Source organism: Vidua chalybeata, chromosome 9 (genome assembly GCF_026979565.1).
Source record: "Vidua chalybeata isolate OUT-0048 chromosome 9, bVidCha1 merged haplotype, whole genome shotgun sequence".
NCBI classification, from domain to species: Eukaryota; Metazoa; Chordata; class Aves; order Passeriformes; family Viduidae; genus Vidua; species Vidua chalybeata.
This window is the reverse complement of record NC_071538.1, coordinates 13,150,779-13,173,239: the sequence shown is the minus strand read 5'-3', so window position 1 is coordinate 13,173,239 and position 22,461 is coordinate 13,150,779. Positions and strand designations below refer to the sequence as shown.

Sequence of the window (22,461 nt, the reverse complement as noted above, 5' to 3'; positions counted from 1 at the left end):
TGTGGCTCAGAGAAATTGAGTTTCACTCCCCCAAAACAATAAAAAAGGAAAAATAGAAATATATTTTGTCAAAATTAAAATGGCACAGGGAACACAACACTAATTATCAGTCACTGCAAGCAGAAGGGGAGGAAATTTTGAGACATGATACCTTTCAGGGGAGTAATGGCACAGACCAGGAAGCAATAGTATGCTTGCAGATGGTCAGAGTTTCTTTTCACCAGTTTTTGAGAGTTTCTCAGGTAGTGTGTGCTGATCACACTGAATACTGACCTAGGTCACCTCCTCGGTCATTGGGGCACTTGCCATTAGTCCAAGCAGTATTGGTTTCTTCTTAGAACATCATCAAGTCCCCTCTTCCAAATGTGAAAAATCCCTTGAAGGGAAAATGGTCCCTTTGTAAAGCATGAACTAGGGCAGAAGGAGACGTTCACAGCTCATGGTTAAAAACAGCACATCAACAACTAACCACGTGAAGGCAGGGGGATGAAATGCCACCAGCTTTGCAGGGCTGATCTCAGGTGTTACCACAAACCCACGGCCTGTGGGAAAGGTAACATCTGGTAGCCAAGGTCACACCTGCTCACAGGCAGGAATTGCTAACGAAATATTTGGAGATCAATATAGCTGAGGACAAAACAAGAGGGAAGGTCACTGAAAATTTGATGTCAGACACAGGATTGAGTCTTAGAAATCAGAATGTGCAAAAGTAAACCAGACTTGGCTCATTCTCCTGTGAGTCAGTGGCTTTCTAAAACAGGAACCATACAACAGAGATTGGGATCTGTTAGAAGAAGAAAAATCTGTCCAGAGGTTCTTGGAAAACTGAGGATTCAGTCGTGGCCTGAAGAGGCACTTTTGCAGTGCTTGTAGGTCAGTGAGCTGGAATGCCCAGAGCAAGTCCTAGGGGAGAGGGCTCCCACCACAGGGTGTCTTGTCCCACCGGACTCTGAGTGAGCCAGCTGAGTTCGTCTGCCAGAAGATTTCAGTGGCAAATTCGTTCTGTCATTTCTTTCTGCATTGAAGGGGGAGAGAAAAGAAAGAAACAGTAAGTGCAAAAGACAGGTTTGAGTAGCGTGACGTGTCAGGCAGTTTGGGAGATGTCCAAAACCAACCCAGGGAAGCAACCGTGGGAGTCCTGGGGAGCTTTCTTCTGTTTCCCATGACAGCCCTCCTGGGAACTCAGCTGCCTCAGCAGCTCCATCCTGGCACTCTCCCCGGTCTCTGTGGCACAAGGTTATTTTGCCTGTGCCCTAGCCTTGAGAGCAGTCCAAGGAAAGAGCTTTGGCTGAGATATCGAAAGATGAAGGTCCTGCTCCTGGCTCAGCTGCAGAACAGCTGGACAAGGTGATGCCACTCTCAGAGCCCCTCTTTGCAGCCTTAGGGGATGGAATATGGAGCAGCTCCCTGCTGTCACTCCAGGAGCTGACCACAGCTCACCCAGAGGACCTGTGGTTTCAGCAAGGGATTCCACAGTCACACTGCAATGCAAATGAGTGCTAATAACAGGGCCACAGGAAACCTCCAGTTCTGTTTAGGATTACAGACTTTTCTTTAGCCAGAATGGCATCATGCCAGCCACATTAGGAAGGTGTCCAGCTTTCAGCTGGTGGGAGATGGTATTTGTCCTTGCCTTGAAAAGCTCAACTAGAATCTTGTAAATCCTGCAGTGAGAAAAGCGTGATTCTGGCTCACTGGGTTCATGGCTTGTGAATCTCTGTGCCCACAGGTCCCCTCGTGCACCCCAGAGGAAGGTTTGCACATTAAAACTACTCCTGAAATAGGTTGGAAGTATGATTGGTTTGTGGAGAAGGAAGAATGCAACTCTGAAAAAAGAACTAGGAAAGGATGATGACCCTTGAGTAACCCTATAAAAGGCCCTTTAGTTATATAACCAAGGGAGACAGAAGCAGCAAACTCTGATCTTCAGTGCTAAGAACTTTGTTTTTCAAATCCATCAGGGACAGTGGCAAAGCGAGGGTTTTCCTGTAGGAGTAACATGCAAAGTCACTTGAGTGCAGAACCTGGCCATCAAATGAAAAGCTGGTTCTCTGCCACAAAATCACATTGCAAACAGGAAATGTTTGCAAACATCTTGGAAGGAAAAGAAGAGGGTGAGAGGACTGTGCACATCCTCTTGCAACAGCATTGCACCCACCCCACTAGCACAACAGCAGGCACAAAAGCAGCCATGAACAGGGGGCTGGTAAGTCACCAGTGAGCTCCTCAGACCAGCCCCAAATGTCCAAGGCTTTCCTCACATCCAGGAAATCCCCCCAGCTCTGCTTTAGCGCGTAACCAGTGGATCCCTGCCAGTGCTGCAGCCCTGCACCACGAGCTGCCCTCATCAAGGAAGCAAGTGCATGGCTTCTCTCTGGCCCCATCTTCCTTGATTTACTGAGAGAGTGAATCACTGCCTTTTGCTAGTTCTGCCGTACAAAGGAGCTCATTCTCAGTTCCCCAAATTTGCTGCTAAGAAATCGCATCCCACTGAAGCAACAAAGGGGGATTCAGCCAGAGGAAAGTTTAGAAGTCTGTCATGGGATTCATGGGGACTAACTAAATGCAAGGTTAGGACAGCTGTCTGGGCTGATGAGGCAGCCTGGTTGCAGGACACTCTCATACACACCTAAAGCAACTCACTGCCTGAGGGAAGGAGGCCCTTCCTCCTCCCTTGTGGTTGGGTCCGCTTGAGGCTTGGATGGCAGGCAGTGAGACACAGATAGACCACGGGCAAATGGGTCTCATTTCCTTGTAGTTTGACAGTGGTTGCATCACAGGAAAAGAATCTGTTCACCTGAGATTTATGGAGACCCATCAGTCATCTCATGTTGCATGTGAGTCACTGGCATTGAAAACCTGTTTAGTGAAGTCAGCCTCTGCGTTGGCTGGCAGGTGTTAATTATTTACATTAGCAAGCAGCAGTCCAAGGGGATGACACTACTATGGACTGTACAGCAATGCTGAAGAGATTTGTCATGAGGAACAGTGACAGAAGACAAACTGATGCTGAGCTGCCATTTTCTGGACCTGAGGGCCATTGTGATAATATGTGTTACATATGAATTCTACAAAATAATTGAAGTTGATACTGTCGTCATTCAAGTCTCCCCTGATTAAATCATCATCTCTCCATCCCTCTAAATCATAATCAGAGCAGATAGGCAGAAAATGGACTGAGACAAATGAAAGCAGTAAAGTGCTTAGCACATAGGGGCAGGGGCATCTCCCCCACCTCCAGATCCTAAGCAAGCAGCTGGGATTCTTCTCAGCTCATTCTCAGATTGTATCCTCTTGGTCTTCCCTGACTCTCTGCTGCGGGACGTGGCCTTTTCTGCAACACAACCCTTACCACAGCATGCAAACTGAGCTTCCTATTAATTCTTTTCCCACTGCAACATGTCCTCCCTAGGTCAGACTACACTCAACCTTGTCTGTGACAAACTTGCTTCTCTTACAAAACCAACTATGTGCATTTTCTACTTTATGAGCCCTGGGCTGTCTGGCCTCTGCTTCCCACAAGTCCTGCTGTTGTCAAGGGCTCTCACCTTCTGCCTGGCTAATTGCTTCCCAAGGGAGGCTGTAGGGAACTGGGAGATCCAGTGAGGCCTCTCCAGCATGGCCTTGACAGCTGTCATCTGAAGCTGTGTGTCCTATCAGGGCTTGCCTTCCCTGCAGCCTCAGTGTAATTCACACTAGGATCTCAAGCAGGGAATGCTAAAAGAAAAACTGTGGAGAAGAGACTGGCTCAAATCTGACTCCTGAAATCCACGTAGGCACAACTGGCTGGAAACAGTTTGATGTGCAAATTGCATTAGAACTACCAAGTCACTCTGGGGACACTACTGTGTGGTGGTCCTAAGGGTATTGAAGTTCAATTCACAGACATGACAACAGAGGCAAAGGCTAAGAAAGGAACAGTGGTTTCCTTGATGCTGCTGGGAATTTCTCTCTCAGAGCACCAAGGCTGACGGTCCCAGGACAGAAAACATGACTGTGTGTCTGAGGTAGGGTGGCCAAAAGAGTCCAGAGAGGTTCAGCCGTGGTGTGTCCAGCCCACACCACTCACCCTCCACCTCCGCATCCCAGGGCCATCCTTACCAAAGGCTCCAGCTCCCGGTGGTCGATGAGGCTGAACTCCCTGATGAAATAGTAGAAGTGCTTGTAGCAGGTGTTGACGTGAGCCTCAGCACCCATGTTGATGATGCTGTCAAAGTGGTGGATGTAGACATGCACAAAGACACGGAAGAGGCGGGTGAGGATCTTGGTGCAAACTTGCTGGAACTGCTTGGGGAAGGGAACACCTGCAAAGCAGAAGCAAATTGGAAGCCATTTGAACATTTAAAAAAAAAGAAACCAGTTAGTATTTAAATGTGTCTGTCATGCTTGACAGGCAGTCATAGATAACAAGGAAGGACATCCTTGGCTAATACCAGGAGTGACAGTGGGGCAGTGTGCCATTGAGCTCTTCCCACATGTTCCCTCATTGCCCAGCTAGAAATTTCACACGGGCACGGCTCAGGATTTGGAGAGTTGCCATAGGAGAGTAAAAAGAGTGGGGTTTTTTTGAGGAGACTGCAACTCTCCACATCTGGCTCAATCCAGAGATCTGGCCCCCTCTCCCTACCTTTCCCCTACAAGCCTGCACAGGCACGATGTAAGGCAAATTGTATTTACCCAGGTCCATGAACGAAGCCAAACCATCTGCCACCAGAAAAGATACCTTCCTCTGAACCCAAAAGCATGGCTTGTGCTGTTTTCCTTCCTCCTCACACCCTCAAACATCACCTCTGACGCATCAGTAGAAATGGGTAAGGTTTCTACTGTTTTCCTGATCCTTATTTCAATAAAATGTCTCATTAAATCAGGAAGAAAACCACCCATGTTAATGATGTTTGGGTTTCATTGTGCCTGTATAATCCTGAGATATCCTCATAGGATGGGGCCCACCACACCTGGCTCTGTACTTTCAGCTTTGTCCCATGCAAGGACACAGTGTGGGATATTTCCATCATTTTCAAGATATGCTGCTATCACAATAAAAATCTCAGTGATACCATCAGTGCCAGCAACCTTGGGGTAAATCTCTAAAGGAAACATGGCTTTGAAACACTAAACTTTTTGTTTTGTTTTTTTTTTTTTTTTCTTTTTTGTGAGGAGGAGAACGAAACAACTGATATTTGTTTTCCTGAGGCTTCTTCCTCTCCCCAGGGCAATTCAATGCAAATACACAAAGAACAAAATAAAACCCTCCCTTCCCACGGTTATACCAGCCTCCTCCCTTAGCTTCTTATTAATGCAGCACATAACCTCTTGAAAATCCTTCCAAACAAACTCTGCTCAACCATTGCCAGTTCACACATTTTGTGCACAGGAAAGCATCAGCAAATCTCTTAGCTAAAAAATTAAAAATGGTAATTTTATCTTTGAATCTTTCTCACCAGCCTTGCTAGGCAATTAAAACTGTTTATTTTCCCAAATGCTCCTGGCAGTTTTGTTTCCCAGCAGCAGTGCTGAGCCCCTCTCCTCTGTGGGTGGCAAACGCAAAGATTCCGTCCTTCGACATCACGTGTGGAGCCTGTTTGCAGTCGCCAGGGTTGGGCAGGTGCTGGGTTTGAAACTCATAAAAGAAAATTAATTTTGGTCTAAAGCAGAGTCACCCTGAGCACAGCCCAGTCTCCCTTTCCTGCATGCACAGTGTTGGAGCAGAGGGCAGGGCTGAAGCGTCTGCGCTCGTGCCACATCTGGATGTCCCAGCCACCCCTTGGAGAAGGACACAGATCTTGGCTCAGCGTCACACAGATGTGGTTTTGAGACTGACTTGTGGCCACTGCTCTGCATAACCACGAGCACACTGCAGCCCCAGGGCTGCTCCTGTCACAGGGACCTCAGCATGACCTGTTTCACCGCCAGCTCTGACAGAGCCCATTGGGATTTTTCAGGAAAGGTGTTCACATCTGGCAAAGTACAAGCAAGCTGTCCCTATGCCAACACCTTAGAGATGTGACTGCAGATCTGCTTCTGCCCAGCACCCTTGGCTACAGAGCTCTCCTTGCCTGCTAGTCTGGCACTAGGCAGGGATCAGAGAGCTCTCCAGGTTCCCCCGCAGGCAGCAGGGACACAGCACTTTATTAATGGCTTCATTTGAGGGCTTTCTGCCCTGAGTGAGGATTTGCTGAGCAAATAAAAGCTGGAATCACCCAGCTGGGGACTCAGACATGCCATGAGGGTGGGCCCTGCAGACCAGCTTTGAAGAACTGGTTATGAAACTTTTTTTTTTTTAATAAAGCTCATTGCAGCAAATAATTGCTGATGAATGCACATTTCTGGACAGTGGCTGGGGAATACACACTGTCCTGGATAGCCTGTCATCTCCCTGGGACCAGAGGATGCTGGGATCTCAGCAAGTGCCCAGGAGCAGGCAGGAAGGCATTTGCTGCCTTCAGTTTGTCACCTGTCCCAGTCACCAACTGGCTCCTCAGCCAAAGCAGGCAGTGAGGGAGAAATCCGACCTGACCATCTCTGGGAATTTATTGCCAAACTGCAGAGTGATAGTGAAGGAAAGCAGCAGCCCTTAACCCAGTCCTGAGCTGAGAAGGAAATAAACTCAGAGAGTGAACAGCAGATCAAACAGATCTCAGGCTCCCAGGGCTGACAGCACCTATGGTGCAGATCCTGCTGTTAGATGGGCCACCTCCAGACATGGCAGATGGTGACAAGTGGCTTTCCACAGCTTTTGTCCTGAGGTTAGTCAGGAATTGTCTTATCTCATACATCTGTCATCAGCAAGTCCTCATGGACATGCTGGCAGCTGGGAGACTTAGAGAAGAGACACCTCCAGCTACATTCTGGGCTCTCCAGAAACAGCTTTTGCATCGGGGAACAGAGATTTAGCTTAAATCACAGAATCAAAGAATAGTTTGAGTTACAAAGAATCTTCAAAGGTTAGCTAATTAAAATCTCATGGTCATCAGCAACTATAGGAGTTGTTGAACTTCTAAACCTAATGATGTATGGAAAGATACCATCAGGCTGCCAGGACCTCCAAGCTCCCTTCTGGACTACTCAACCACTGTTTCACATGAAGCAGGAGCATCGGAAGCTCTCCGGAGCTGAGGCTGAGCTGCCCTTCTTTGCGTCCATCACCAGGTGTCAGTGTGTGGCCGTCCCCTCCAGGCACGGCCAGGCTGTAGCGGTGGCTGCGTGTCACTGATGGATTTCTACAGGTCCCATGTCACCACCTCATTATGGTCCTTTGGGATGGCTCGGGTCCGGCTCTGACTCTTTCTCCGCGAAACACCCTCGCTTGCACACCTGCCCAGGGTCCCGCTTCCCGTCCCCGTGCTGCAGCCATGTCTGTCTCCTGTGCCAGGACTCTCGGTACAGGCTAGAGATGCTTGACTGGACCCTGCATCTGGCACAGGGCTCTGTGCCAGATGATCAGAGCACTTCCCCTCGGGAAGGAAGCAGGGCGGGTATCTGACATGCAGATTGCCTCTGCCAGCAGTGGTGCCTCGCTGCTGATCTCCAGTGACTTGGAAAGAAACCCACAGCTGCCCCAGCAGGCACTGGTCATGCTGGTGGGGAGCTGGAGAAACACCCCGTCCCCTTGCCCAGAGCTGAAAGAAGAGGCTCTGCAGTAGAGGCTGCATCCGAGAGCAGCAGAGGGATCCGGTGTAAATGCGGCTTGCCCTGGGTCAGCGCTGCTGGCGCAGCGGATGTCCCGCAGACGACACATGTGACATCCTCTCCAGCACGGGAGGGGACACAGCCAGGGCAGGCTGTGCATCCTCCCTGCAGCCGGGCACACACTGCAGCCAGCACGTCCCAGCCAGGGGACAGCCATGGGACAGGGATCTGTGGCCACACGTGCCCCTCCTGCCCTTGCAGGTGCTCAGCCTTCCACTGAGCTCGCTGCCAGTCCCACCGGGGCTGTTCCGGCTGCTGGGAGAGGGGGAAGCTGCTCCCCCCAGGGCTCCCACCTCCCTGCCAGGCTGGGCCAGGCAGATCAGCCTCACAGCCAGCACAGAGAGACCGACCAGTGGCCAGTGCACTGATAAATGGCATTTGGGAGTGGGGCACTGGTGGCCTTTGCTTAGGGGACTTACTCCATCTTGAAGGTGGCACATCGTGGCACAAACCAGGGACAGCAGCAGATGGATGAGACAGAGGGATGAGTCTGGTGGGACAGGCCCTGCATGGCTGAGATGTCCTCTTAGCAGGACAGGTTTGACAAATCACCCCAACAGGGTGATGCTGCTTGGGTTTGCTTCACCCTCCCCAGCCCTGCACACCTGCAGGGACCAAAAAACACCATCCTAGTTCATCCCATTGATGGTGGTCTAACTGCCCCAGGGGGACAGCAGAACATCACAAAACCCACCTGGGCTGAATTAAAAGCACTGAAATTACATTTACATTTAGTTCCCTGGTGCTCACCATCCAGCAACCTTGGAGACAGCAGCAGCAGCCCACAGTCTGGCAGGCAGCAGCCACCCTCTGACTATTCTTGCATGATGTTTAGTTTAGATATTAGGAAGAATTTCTGCTCCAAGCCAAGGCAAAAGCTGTAAGTACAGCAGGTACAATTTCACTCCAAGCAGAGTGACTCACAGCCCTGAAATGAATTGGCACCTTTAGTTTTTCTTGGACGTTTTGCTTGAAAATCGCAAAATATGATTTAAAGCTCCAAGGAATCTGTTTTCCCCACTCTGGGCTGATTGCTTCAAAACATAAGGAAACCACGTGGAAAAGGAAATGAAAATGAGGGGTAACAAAGTGCCTGTGCTTAGGGTAAGGGACAGCAAAGTGTCCTGGATCTTTCCTGCCATCTCCTATCCCCAACACTTGTGCATCAGCCAATTTAATTTTTTCACGATGAATCAGTACTGGGAAGCTATTTTGCTTCTTGGCAATTGTATTTTTTGTCCTCTGCAAATGCAGTAATTCAGTGAACTTCGTGATGAATTGTTGTTGTTATTTCTCAATTTCATTTTGGCCACTGTGGTGTTCAGTGATTCATTTTTCCTAAAAATAAGTGTTTAAAGCCCTGTTTAAAACTAATGGCATGATGGCAGCTGCAAGCTGGTGTGGTATTAATTTTGGAAGAAAAAAAGCAGGGCAAAAAAACCCAACAAATTACGTTAAAAAGAGCCAGCTGAGAGAACACCAATAATTAGCTGAATTCTGAACATTTTTCTCCTGTAGTTATGGCAAGAAAGCATCGGATCATTTCGCACCAGGTTTCCTCTGGTTTTTATAATTGTTTTGGGACTATGCTTGAATGACAGGCTTGAGTTTTGAAAAGCTTTCCAAGAACTGTTATAAAACCTCCTGTGGCCGGTGCTCTGTCGAGCCACGGGCAAATCTGGCGGAGAGCGCGGGGAGTTTCCGGCGCTGGGGCTGCTCCAAACCCTGCGTCTGCACTCATCGAACAGCAGCGAGGCTTCAGCAGCCACCATGGGGCTGAGGGAGGACACCTGGCCTTGTGCAACCAGCAGCCTGATGCTGGGCTGACCAGTGCAGACATGGCCATGGAGCCTGGAGACCCCACCCAGCCATCCTTCCTCCTCAGCACAGCACTGCCCAGCAGCAGCTCCGGCACCACAGGGCAGAACGATTACTGGGAGGAATGGATATTTTTCCAGGTGGTAATTTGTTCATGGAAGTCCACTCACTGAATAAATCTACTGATATAGTTTTACCAGCTGGTGAAAGTACACCTGTAGAATCATTTATATTTCTTCCCTGCATGGGAAAAATGCTTACTCTCTATTTAAATGTATTTTTCAGGACATCTACATTGGTTGGAAGAGTGGAAACAAAGCACTAGCACACACCAAATGATATGGGTTGTCTGGGAAAGCTGCTGCTTCTGTAGATTTATAGCCATCAGGTTGGCAGAGCTCACGCCATGCAGGGATTTGTCTCATCCTAACAGGCTGACAAACAGGTTCCCACTCCAGAGAAAGGATGAGAAAGTGGGATGGAGCCCTGCAGGTAGATTTCCCTGGGCATGGGGAAGACACAGGATCTCTCCCAATCCTTGCTGTGGAATGCAGGGGGCTTGGCAGCCCCCCCAGACCTGCTAATAATCTCCACCAGAGGGATTTTATACTGGTGCCATCCGAGGGCTGCAGTCCTGCTGGTTAACTCTGCCAGGTCACAAACTGTCTGCTGGTGTCGGGCTCCCTTCTGGCCATGTCACATGCCAGCTCTCCTCTGGCCTCACTGCAGAGCTGGCAAGAGCTCTGCATCATGAAGCCTGGCTAAACCAAAGGTGTTTGTCACTCTGCTGCCCTCCCACCTCTGACAGTGCTGGAGGAGTAGATGCTTTAATGTGCAAATCAGCCCAGCTCTGCTCTGGTCCCTGGAGCTGTGACCATTTACCCCAGCCAAGGTCTCCCCCGTGATGCCTAGGGACATCCCCTGTGAGCCCACAAGTCAGTGAACCATCTCTGCTCATTTCTAGCTCAGCCTCTCACCTCAGGGGGAAAGATTTTCCCCCCCTGACCCACGAGATACCTCTCAACTGTCAGGAGCTTACCAGCAAGCCCTGCTGAATCATGTGCTGCTTCAGGCTGCATAGCTCTTGGATGGAGGAGGATGCTGAGGTTAGCCTCCAGCAATGTTTGTGAGTTTGGGGAACACTTGCTGCTTCTAAGAAAAACAAATTTAAAAAAGAGAAAAGTCTGTTTTGTCTGCGGTCAGGTGGCCTTAGCCAGGGAAATCTTTGTCCTGGGGCAGCTTTACTGCACATGGCAAAGAGGGGCCAGGAGGGAAAGCTGAGATGCACACAGCTGATGAAACACCCACTGAGACAGAGGGCAGCTGTGCCCAGGAACCTCTCCAGCACAAGCAGGAGTGAAACAAACCTTCAAGCTAAATCCCATCTCTGCTGCTAACATCCAAGTGTCTCACCACAAATCCAAAGCATGACATTTGTAATTTCCCCTCATCAAGCTCCTTTCCCCTCTTTAAAACAGCTCACATCTCCTCTGTGTCCTCTCAGTGCCTTATTCCCCTTGTCCTGGGTCTTTTCCCAAGGGCTTGCTCTTTAGGATAGAGGTTAAGCACCTCTGTTTGGTTACCCTGGCCACTGCCCCTGAGCCCACATCCTGGCCAGCCTCCTCTGTCATCCAGCGCATTTCCCTTCAGCCAAACACTCCATCTTCTGAAATGCCAGAGCTGCCAAGCAATTACCAGTGAACAAGGCAGGCCAGTGAAAGGCAGATAATTGGGGACACACTGATGACAAAGTAGCACCAGCTCCCTTCTCCCCCTGCCTCCCCCAACAGCCTTTCATGTGTTTTAGAGTGCAACCTCAGCCTGAGTTCCCTTTCACTTGTGTGAGGCCAAAACCACTGAGACATGCTGACACAGGGCCTGAAGTCATTCAGGGGACACAAGGGTCCCCACAACAAAGCGGCTTGGAAAAGGGACCCCAGGAACAGCCTTGGAGCAGAAGAAAATGGATTTGCCCGTGTTCACCTACAGTCATCCTGGATCTCACCCAGAATTGCCTCCAAACCGAAATGAAAGAAGAAATGGAAACCAGCCATTCCTCCCCACATCAGGATATGCTACAACTCAGAGGGAGAAGTGCCAGAAATGAAGTGAAAACCACCAGGACCATGACTGTATTCAGGTTTTGCACCTCAAAGAGAGAGATGTGGGAAAGCAGAGGATGCTGCAATGTCCCTCCCATGGCTGGATGCTTTTTGAGGTGTTAATACTCCCTGTACACTTTTACTTCTCAGAGCAGCAACAAGCAGCATCACATCCCAAATCCTACCTGAAAGGCTTGAAATTGGATCAGGACACTCCTTTCTGGCTGGAGGGAAAACAGAGTAAATCCACATCGGTGCCTCTGCTTTTAATGGCATGCACTTCTTCTCCTTGGGGACAAGCCACCTCAGGAAGAGGAACACCTATGCTGCTCCCTGTGGCTGCTGTCTCACCCCTCAGCAGCAGCAAGTCTGTGCAGCCAGAATGACCAGGGACTTTGCTGTCCCCAGCAGAGCTGGGACTGCTGACCCAGAGTATCCTGCACTGACTGTCAGCCAGCCACACTTCCAGCCTCCTCCGTTCACTGGAGTGCACCGCTGTGCCCAGGAGAGAAAGATGCCTCCACAGCACAGTGAATGCCCTGGTGAATCCCAGGGACTGCCTCTCCCACACATCCCAAAGGCACCCTGCCTGTGCTCCAGCATGAGCAGCTGGCACTGCACTACCCTGCCTGCCCCAGACCACCAGCGAGGGGAAGAAGGCAGCGAGTGCCTGCTGGTCTTGGTTTCAGGGACTTGTCCCACCCTAACTCCAGGCAAAGCCAGAGCAGCCAGCTCAGATCAGGGGTCTGGGGGAGTCACCCAGTCCCAAAGCCAAAATAGTTTGGCACAACCAGGCTGCAGGCACTGCCTCCCCTCTTGCTTGCAGAGACCCATGACCCCTCTCAGACTCCAAGGGCCAGAGACTTTCCTTAAAAAGACACACAACTACATGTACAGCACAGCCAAATGGGGCTACAACAGTGAGTAATGCTGGTAATCCCACACAGACCATTTTCTTCAATGTTTCCCAGCACATTAATGAAAATCTTGACCGTAAGCTGCACTGATTTCATAAAGCTCTGTCTGCTTGGCAAACAAAAGAGGTCAAGCAGACTTGCAAAGCTATGCCTTTCCCGCCCACCATGCTCCTTAAATTTTTTTTTTTTACACTCAAGTAACTTCATGTTCCATCTGAAAAACAACCTCTCCAAGGCATGACCTGAGACTCTGGAAGCCCCATCAGCTCCAAGCCTTGAACTCATGTCCCCAGATGACAAAAAGCAGCTAAGCAGCAGCTAATATCAGCCTTGGCAGGTGCTGAGCTTTGCAGGTCAGCAGCAGAGGGGTTAGTTTGAAAGCTGTGCTGCCTTTGGCAGCTGCTACAAGCTCCTAAGGCCAAACTTTTTGAAAAGGTGTATCATACACCCTGGCAGTGGCAAGGCCACATCCTAGGGACATCTCTGCTCAAGCAGTGCCTCAGCTACGTAGCAAGATGTGAGGTATAATCAGGGCTGAGATGGAAAGGGGTTGAGGAGCGAAGCAGCAAGGGTTGAATCTTGGGACCATGAACCTATGTGGAAAACCAGAAAGAAACTGAGTTGATTAGTTGAGAGAAAAGCAGGGATGTGATGACCACCTCTAACCAGCTCTGCAGCTCAGCCTCTTGAGGAAAGGCAAGGAAGCTAATGACCTACCAGCCTTCATTTCTCACAAACACAGAATAAGTTCAAGCACAGAAAAGGAGAACATTGTGTTCTCCTAGTAGTAGGATGAGAAATCCCAAACTCAGTTTGGAGCAAAAGGCTGTAGGACAGACACTGAGAAACACCTGGAAAGGGAAACGCCGCAATGCTTTGAATCACAAAGTTCATCAATACCAACCCTGAGGTGCAGCTTGGGAACCTGCAGTAGTTACAAGCCCAGCGTTCCTGCGGGGAACCAGAGCACACTCACCTATCCTGGTGGGGAAGATGTCCTCATTGTTAATGAGCATCTCGATCCAGTCCATCAGCATGCACATGTACTGTGGGGCCGACAGCTTGGTTGGCTTCTTGTACTTGCTGTCGTCCTGCCACCTGTACTCGTACTTGAGCCCCCCGGACATGATGGGGCAGCTCCTCTCGGTGCAGTACTCCGACATGGTGCCGTAGATGAGGTTGATGCGGTTGAAGAAGTCCACCACGTGCACGGCGATCCAGTCGTTGATGCTCTCGCCGGGAGGCAGCTGCACCACGGCCTTCAGGTCCAGCCCGGACTTGAGGGAGGCCTGGGCTTTCTTGTACAGCTCAAAGCGCTGCGTGCCCGGCTCAAACTTCTTTCGGGGACGGAACGTTTTGTCTTTGTTGAAGACTTGCTTGAGACACAGGGCCATTGCGGGCAGGGCCAGCCAGGGTGAGGGCAGAGGCTCAGAGCAACATGAAACCCAGGGCTGGCGTCTTCAGGGATGGAGGTTTCTGGGAGGAGAAGGAGACACATTTCAGTCACAAATGAAGACAGCTGCATGCGTGAACACGCTTGCAGGGGTTTGCAGCAGAATACTGCCTGACCCTACTGCTCTGACAGCACATGGGGACACAGATTTGGAGTGAGCTTCTGGCCCCTTCGCACCCACCAGGGTGACCTGGAGCAGCTGCTGCCACCTCACACAGCAGCTCCTGGCACTGGAGAGGGTAAGCCCTGCCACATGTGCCCCGTGCAAGGCCTGATGGCAGACAGAGCCCTTCCTCCCTCCTGAGCACCCCAGGAGCTCACCAGGCTCCAGCCAACTTCTTTCTTCCAGGCTTTTACTAACAGGTGCTGCAATAAAGTGAGAGCCATGATATCAGCAGAGTTCACCAGTTCGGGCAGTCCCACTCTGGTGGCCTTTCCCTCTCCTGGCAAAGGGGAAGCATCTCTTTCCCAGGCACTTGTCAGTACAAACAACCCCTGACCCTGCAGCAGCGGCTGGCAAGCGAGGCCCCGGGGACCACGCTGCGACCGCAGCTGGCTGCTGGTTCACACAGCCCCAGTGCCAGGATCAATGGGAAAAGGGGGGGATTATTTTTGTTGTTCTGCCTCGTGTGTTTGTCCAAAAGAACAAAACCCACATCCGAAGAAGGGAAACGCAGCCCAGCACAGCAGAACAACATTGCCAGGATGCTGCCAGCTCTCCCGGCATGCACACAATGCACACGGCAGCCCTTGGAATGGTGCAGCTGATGCTCCCGGTGACTCCAGGGCTCAGCAAAGAGCTGAGCTCACCCCTTCCTGCCCAAGAGTAGCAGCACACGTGAGGGCTGTATTTTCCTTTTCCTCTCTGAAATCCAGTGGAAATCCCATCTGCCCAAGGCTGCCCTGGACAGGCTAGAATTGTGTGTTTTGTTACCTGCATTAATCACCAGTGGTGTTAATGTGAGACCAAGGCCTCCTTGTATTAAATGCCTTGCTGAGGCTTAGGGAAGAGAAAGTCCTCCAACATGGGAAGAGATGGAGAAGCAGTTAAGAAAAAGGAAGGAAAATATTTATGGAAAAGAGAAGTGACTGACCCAAAGTCCCAAGCAGGAGGGAATGGCACAAACCTTGGATGAATATTCATTATTAAAAAGACAACTTTAGCCAAAAGCTTGCTATGTAAATTCTCTTTTCTAAACTCAGTCCTGAACCTGAGGGAGGTCCTATTTTGTGATCAGCTAAACATCTCTCAAGTGAAACCCTCTGCTCCCCTTAAGGCTCACCCCAGGGCCATCACTGGGAGGCAGCAGGACCTAATGATCATCCCAGTGTTGCAGGATCTGCCTGGCTGGGATTTCAGCACTGCAGCCAGCATGTGTAAAACCCTCCCATGGATGTACACCCTGGTGTGGGTGGGAAGCCCAGTACAAATGCCATTAGTGCACAACCAGTCTTTCTCACAGGCTGGAGCCAGAGCTCTGCCACCCTTACACAGCTCACTGCACAGTGCGAGCCCCACCACATTCTGCTGTATCCAGGTACAAAAACCCATGTGTTTTTAGGTGCTTTCTGCCCCACAGAGTGGGTTACAGCCATCACACAACGTTATGCAGTATGACTTCAACACCAGGGTATCTGCAAACCTTCCCCATCTCATGTGGCTGGGTGGGATTTTAACGGCCACGTCCCTGTCACCCTCATTTATTGGCTCAGGGCAATGACTGGGAGCTGTTTCTTGGATGCTTTTTCTTCCCTGCTCCAAGCAACTGGCTCCAACCATGACAAAGAGCTTGTTTCCCACTTCAGAAAAGAGCACAGTCTCTCCAAAATGCCAGCTGATGAAGCCAGCATGATGTCATGACTCCTATCTGTCCCTCAGGACTGGCCTGTGCTACTGCAGTCCTTACAGATCCCATGGGAGGCCAGGGGACTCTGGGCACAGTGAGGCTCTAAAGAAAAGCCCTTATCCAGGACTTCCTGGATTCCACATATTCAAGCACATCCTGTTGATAACACTTCCAAAAAAAGCCTTCTGGGGAGTTTGCTAACACATAACACTTTCAAAAACATGTATGCATACATACATATATATTTATATACAACCACTGCAACAGGGTTCCTAATTTGGCAATGTAGGAAGTGCTGGGATACCCTCAGGATGAGGCACTCAGCAGGCTTTGCCCATAGTGCAAAGTAGGAATGATGGGGCTGAGCAGTGCCTGGCCCTGCAGCCATGTTTCCCTGGAATGTCAGCAAGGGAAGTCATGCCAGCAAACATTTCTCTATGTCACCATTTCTGCTGGCCTTGGCTCCATCTGCTCTGCTTCAGGAGCTGCTGCTGTTTGCAGACTCCTCCATGCAGAGACCGGGTTGTTCCGTGGTGATGAGCAGCCACCCTGGCAGATGACAGCCCATCAAACATGTCACTTGCAGGGGCTGACAGCAGTGAAATCAGTTCTCTTTTAGTGCCCACACTGCAAATCCTCTGCAAATATTGAGCCACTGACTGGGAAATAAACATCTCATCTGCTGAAGCCAGACCTGTAACTCATCTACAACTGCATCCCTGCATCATCCACAGCTGGATCTCTGTGTTACCCTGCAAGCTGCTCTCACTCATCAGGCAGGTGGGAATGTGCTTCATGGCTCAGCACCATCTGAATAAAACACCAGTTCAAAAAAAAAAGAGCAACAAAATTGCTAAACGTCTGCCAGGTGTTTTTCTGCCATGCATCTGTTGGAGTGGGAATGGAGAGTAAAACCCATTGCTGCCCAGGTGCTTGGAGCTGACCTGTCCCTGAGCCTGCAGCATGCCAGCATGGCACTACAGCCTCTCTGCTCCCCAGGCAGCAGTTTTCTTTTCAGGATCCTCATCATCATCACTACCAAATCACCAAGTCATTAAAAGACCTTGTTAATCTTTACTGGAGAAAAATGTTCTCCAGAAATTACATTTAACACGAAGCCAAAAATACACCCTGAGATTTAGGACCTGAAGAAGCAGAAAGAGGCTCTGAGCCAAAGAACACATTTGCTCTCTGCCTTGCTTCAGAGCTTTCACTGCCCAGAAAGATCGATGTAGAGGGAAGTATGGGAGCAGTGGTGGCCAGGACAAGGACATGAAAACCCAGCTCTGGCCCTTGCAAATGGGGCACTGAGATGGGATGCACCAGCTTAGAGCAAACAAAGTTTGCAAAGTCACCAATGTCTCAGATTCCCCTCCAGGCAGAGACTCAGCACCCACCTGTTTTCTGGGAAGAAAAGGAAAATCCTTTGTGAATGAACTCGGACACATCCTGAGTCTAACTGGTAGAAAAGGGCCTCAGCCAATGCAAAATCAGATTTTCTCCGTTTCCACCTTTATGCATCTGACCCAAACGGTGCTCTTCCATCACTGACCAAGTATTTGGGGCAGATCCATCCATAGAAAATGGGAGATCTTCCAAGGTTTATGGTGCAAAGTTCAGCTGACTCTGATGTTCAGGGCTGTCATGTTCCTAGAAATCATGCCGTGCTCCACTGGGGCTTGGGGTGGGGCAGGAGACCCGTCCAAGTCCTAATCTCTGCTCACACTGCCTGTTTTGGGAAATCCTAAGGGCAAAGTGTTATCCAACAAGCTTAGGCAGCAACTTCCTACAACATGACCGTACAGGTCCCGCCCCGGCCGGCGCGGCAGGGCCTGGGTCAGCGCCGTGGCAGCAGCCTGCAGCTCTCTGCCTTCAGTTCCCACATGCAAAATCAAAGCTTTCCAAGAGAAACCTTGGCAAAGGCTGCAAACCCTCTTCCCCAGGCCACAGTTCCCATCACAGGGAGCTGCTGGCACTCCAGGGATCCACAAATCCCTTTCTGATGCATCTGCAAACCCCCAAATCAAACCTCATCTTACGCTTGGGAGCGGACAAGGAGCGAAGCAGGTGGAGCTGGAGACTTGCCCTGCTGTCACCCTGTGTCCCCACAGAGGATGGTTGGAAGAGGATGAGCGAAGTTTCTGGGAGGAAAGAGACTGACATTTCCCATGGGACATCCATGCTGTGGTGTCCTTACTGCTCACCCCCCATCCACACTCCCAAAATAGCCTTGGCTTTGAGGAGCTTGGCTACAAACCCAGCTGAGAGGCCACAAATCCCATCCCTGTCCATGAAGGCTGCTGGGCTTCAGTCCTACCCCTGTTTTTGCTGCTGGCTTCAGTCCTGCTGGTTTTAAAAGCAGCAGCAAAAGCAAAACTGAGTGGGGTTTAGCAAGAACCAGAAAAGCACAGGGTTAAGCTGTGCAAGGACAAGGCAGAACCACTGCTGGGGAGGTAGCAGGCACAGACATGTGAGAAACTGATGTCCTAGATTGCTGGCAAGTCCAGAGATGAAAGGAAATTAACTGGATGGGAGGGATGCAAGTTCAGGGTCAGACTTAGGCACTAATTTCAGGTTTGAGGGTTGGTTTTGTTTTTTATCTAAAAAATTCTTTCTTTCTTTCTTTCTTATCATTTGAAAACCACAGAGGAACACAACAAGGCGAAGGCTTTGTTGTAAGTTAAAAACAACTCTGAAAGGTCTGTTTAGAAACGACAAAACAAAAGGGAAGAGCAGGCAGAGCTGTGGGAGTGTGGCTTCCTCCTCACAGTCCTGCAGGCATGGGGGCAAGGTCACCAAAGAAAACCTCTGCTTTTGACCCCAAATAAGCTTTAGTCAGAAAACCAGCAGGAAGGATCAGACAGATGCACTGCCAGACTCCAGGATGATTCTCACAGCGCTGCTCCCTGCCTCAGTGTCCCAAATTTTAAAACTGATCTCCCTTCCCAGGCTCCCTTTAAGGGCTGCAACAGCAAAGGCTTCAGGGGAAAAAGTGCTTTGCAAGTGTCTGGGAAGCACTAACAACCATGAAGGGTGAGGAGAGAGGAAAGCTCTGACACAAGCACCTCCCATGCTCCAGTGCCAAGTGCATCTTCCCTGGATCCATCCCGAGACAGAAGCATCTGCCTGGAAACTGCTGTGTTAGCAGCACACTCCAAGCCTCGTGGGCAGTGCGACCACTGGGGAGCACAACCAGGGGTCCAGCACTGTGGGCAACCTGCAGGGAGACTCCAGCTCCCACTGCTTTGGGAAGAGGCCAAGGAGGCAGAGCACAGACCTGTCCAGCTGCAGGCACCTTAGAGCAAAGTGTAGGTTAATTACCAGCAGCTCTGCACATCCCCCTCGGGCTTCCCCAGGGGATCTTGCCTTTGGAGCACCCAGATACCTACTGCTTCTCTGCTTTAGGAGATTCCCTTCTCCCCACCAAAGGCAGTGTCAAAGTCCCATCCAGCCCTATCCCAGATGGAGAAGGACAGCATCAGCTCAGCCACCATGTGCCAGAGCCCTGAGACAGACAGCCGGCCTCCAGATGGACAGTCTGCCCAGAAACCTGCAGGCTCCAGCTGGCTTTTCACTGCTCTAGGAAGCCTCACTGCGTGGCTGAGGAGTCAGCAGCCCTGTCCCTGAGCTTCCCTTCAAGCCCCAAAGAAGACCAGATGCAGTTTGGTCTTCAGTCTGCCCTAGAGCATCCCTACAACCAGGGCTGCTTCTTGGGATTCATGTCCCAAAGACTTCTCCCAGGCAACCCTGAACTGCAGACACTGCAGCCCTGACCCAGGGAGGAACTGTGGGCAAATGGTGCTTCCAGGGAAGGGAGCATTCTCTCTTTTTATAAGCCTTTCCAGCCTTGTAATCATCTAAGGAAGGGGGGCTGCAGAAGGAGGGTGCTGGGGAGCAGAGTCTGGGGCACTGGCCCCTCTGTGCCTCCTGCTGGAGCCAAGCCCCAGCTGGGCTGTCCGTGAGAAACAGGGTTATTGGCTGCTGATCCCAAATATAACCTAAACGATAGAAAATTCCAGGAAATGAGCCAAGACAAAATGCCGGGAGGGGGATCAAGAACCAGCACATGGGCTGGGGGAGCCTCAGAGAAGCCCTGGACTCTCAGCAGCATCTGCCTGCTGCCAAACCTTCCTTGTGCAAACTCCCCTGGTGCCGCAGAGACCCATGAGAGCATCCATGAGCACAAATCCCTGGAGCAGAGCAGGACTCAGGCCCCCACACTCCAGCTGGGGACAGCTGCCAGCGGGAAGCTGTGCTGGTGCTTCCCTCAACTCACATGGTGCTTGGAAATCCCCAGCTCGTGAGAAACGGACCCAGACGGCTTCAGACGGCTTCCAGGAACGGAACTGCTCACACCCGCCCTACAGATGTCCCCTGCTGTCCCCCTGCTCTGTCCTGATCCTTGCCCTGCCTCCCTGCCACACCACCAGCAGAGCAGCAGCTCTGGCCCAATGGCACCAAAAAAAATTTTTCCTGGATCACACAAGACACCTCCAAGCAGAAAAGCAAAGCAGCATCTCGCCAGGTTAGAGGCAGCACGTCCCCTTCATTTTAGGCGTGATACCCAGAGGGGCTGGGGGCTTTTTTGGGGGTACCTCATTCCTGGGAGCTGAGACCTCACTGCTACTAGCAGTAACTTGCTGTAAGCCCTGAAAAAGAAGTGTCCAATGGCCTCAGTGGTGTCCAAGAGCTCTGGTTCAGTCCCAAGGGTGATTACGCTGTTGTCAGAGCCGTAATTCCAAACACCGGGTGCTTCAGGCCTGCGAGCTCAAGGAAGAAGACGAGAGGAGATAAGCCAGCTGTGGAAAACCCATCTCCACCGCTTGCTCTCACCCAGTTCCCCCGCCCACAACTTTCCACCCTCCCTCCGACACCGGCAAAGCCGCTGCGGGCGCTGTCCCGTTCGGGGAACGCGTGTGCTGCCTTCCCCTGCCTGTCCCCCTTGGGGAGGGACCTGCCTGGAGGGACCCCCTTTCCCTGCGCACCGCCGGTCATTCCCACGGATCCCTGCCCAGCATCCCCCAAACAGGGGATCTCTGGTATTTACACACTGGCTGCTGAGCTGGGACACCCCAGAGGAAGGGGAAGAGCCTTCTTCAGGCGTCCACGGCCCGTCCGGGTGAAGAATTGCTCTTTTCTAGGCTAATGCCGACCCAGGTCTTGCCCATTCCGAGCTTAAAAGCACCCCAGGAGCATCCTGAGGAGCGTGGTGCTGGCTTTTTTCCTTCCAGGACTCACCTCATCCCCCGGCACGGCGGCTTCCAGTCTCAAATCCCTCCGCTGCGCTTTCTGCTCTTATCCAGGAAAAAGAAAAAAAAAAAAATTAAAAATATACAAAGTCCAAGCCAGGCTCTCTGTCGGGACTATCGGCAGTTTGGGGATCGCAGCAGCAACAGCGGCAGGGAGAACTGCCTCGCTCCAGCGCTCACGGGGGTTTCGTTAGAGAAGCCGGGGCCGAGGGTTTTTCTCCGGTCAGTGATGTCACATCCTGACCCTGCCGGCAGCTCCAGCTGTCCCAGGAAAACCCGCTTGGAAGCGGGCCTGCCAGCCCCCACCATCGGCCGCCGTGGGCTCGCAGGCTCCTGGGTGGGCGCTCACTCACACCCGCACCCACGCTCCATTCCTGGATGCTGAGATCCTTCTTGGCGTGCAGTCCCGTGCCGCTGGCTGGCTCCGGCTTTCACAGGACAGCAGGGAGCTGGGGAAAGGAGATGAAATCCCGGAGTCTTTTCCCCTCCTCCCCCCCATCTTTTCACAGTCCCTCTCCCTTCATCCTTCCCCGCTCTGCACACACACAAAAACAGCCGGGGGTTTCCATGCCAGGCCAAGCTGGATGCCATCCAAAACAGAAATGCCGGAGAGGGGAAAAGAAAGAAAGAGAAAAACTTTCTCTGCCCAGAGCACTTACTTTCCGTTTCTGTCGGAGGTGGGGTGAGTTCTGAAGCGCGCTGCGGTATTTAAATCCTGCTCAGCAAAGGCAAGCCTGAGCCAGCACGCTCGGCGCCGGCAGGAGCGGCCAGCCAGCGTGGGATGGCTTGGCAGGAGCCGGGATCTGCTTTGGGGTCAGAGTCCCGGGTGGGGCTGGAGCACCGGTGTGCGCCCCACGGGTGGTGCTGGCGGCTGTCGCAGCAGGGGGAGGCAGAGCGTGGCCCTGACACTCACGGTTCCCTTGCTGGCACGGTGATGTGTCGCTCCCAGGGGATGACATGTGTGATGCTCTGGCCTTACTGAAACGTCTGCAAATTGTTTGGCACCGGGACTGTTCCAGTGAGGGAAACGTTTCTAGCCTTTCTTACATGTGTGTTAAACTCGGGTCAAGCCAAGTGTTTGCAGGTGATGGGGTGAGCTGGGGAGTGGGGCACAGGGCAAGGAGGATGTGGCTGATGGGCACGTTGGCATAAAGCTGGAGGGTTTAGGATGAGGGGTTGATTCCCTGAACCCTGCCTGGCAGCAGGATGCATCTCTGCAGGATCCAGACTGCCTTTCCCAGATCACAGCTTCTCAGCTGCAGGTGATGCCAGTGTTTGCTCTTGAGGCACAATGTTCAGAGGCAGTCTTTAAAAATAAATTCATCCAGCAGCCTCCCAGACCAGCCAGCCACGAGGGAGCACAGCTCAGCCCAGCCCTGCAAGACA

At 51.4% G+C, this 22,461-nt stretch overlaps 1 protein-coding gene across 3 annotated transcripts; it reads right to left on the bottom strand.

Moving 5' to 3' along the window:
* Positions 1-888: 888 nt before the first annotated feature.
* MOB3C (MOB kinase activator 3C) lies at positions 889-21,557 on the bottom strand. Of its 3 annotated transcripts, none has more exons than XM_053951078.1 (5): positions 21,065-21,557; positions 20,422-20,593; positions 13,503-14,002; positions 4,102-4,304; positions 889-1,015 (listed from the first exon to the last, which is right to left on the bottom strand). In XM_053951078.1, exons 3-5 carry the CDS (start codon positions 13,918-13,920, stop codon positions 986-988), a joined length of 651 nt encoding a protein of 216 aa, XP_053807053.1. In that variant the 5' UTR covers positions 13,921-14,002; positions 20,422-20,593; positions 21,065-21,557; the 3' UTR covers positions 889-985. The 3 variants fall into 3 exon arrangements, with proteins under 3 accessions (XP_053807053.1, XP_053807055.1, XP_053807056.1); XM_053951080.1 differs by having other exon boundaries at positions 20,422-20,586; XM_053951081.1 differs by lacking the exon at positions 20,422-20,593.
* Positions 21,558-22,461: the final 904 nt, after the last annotated feature.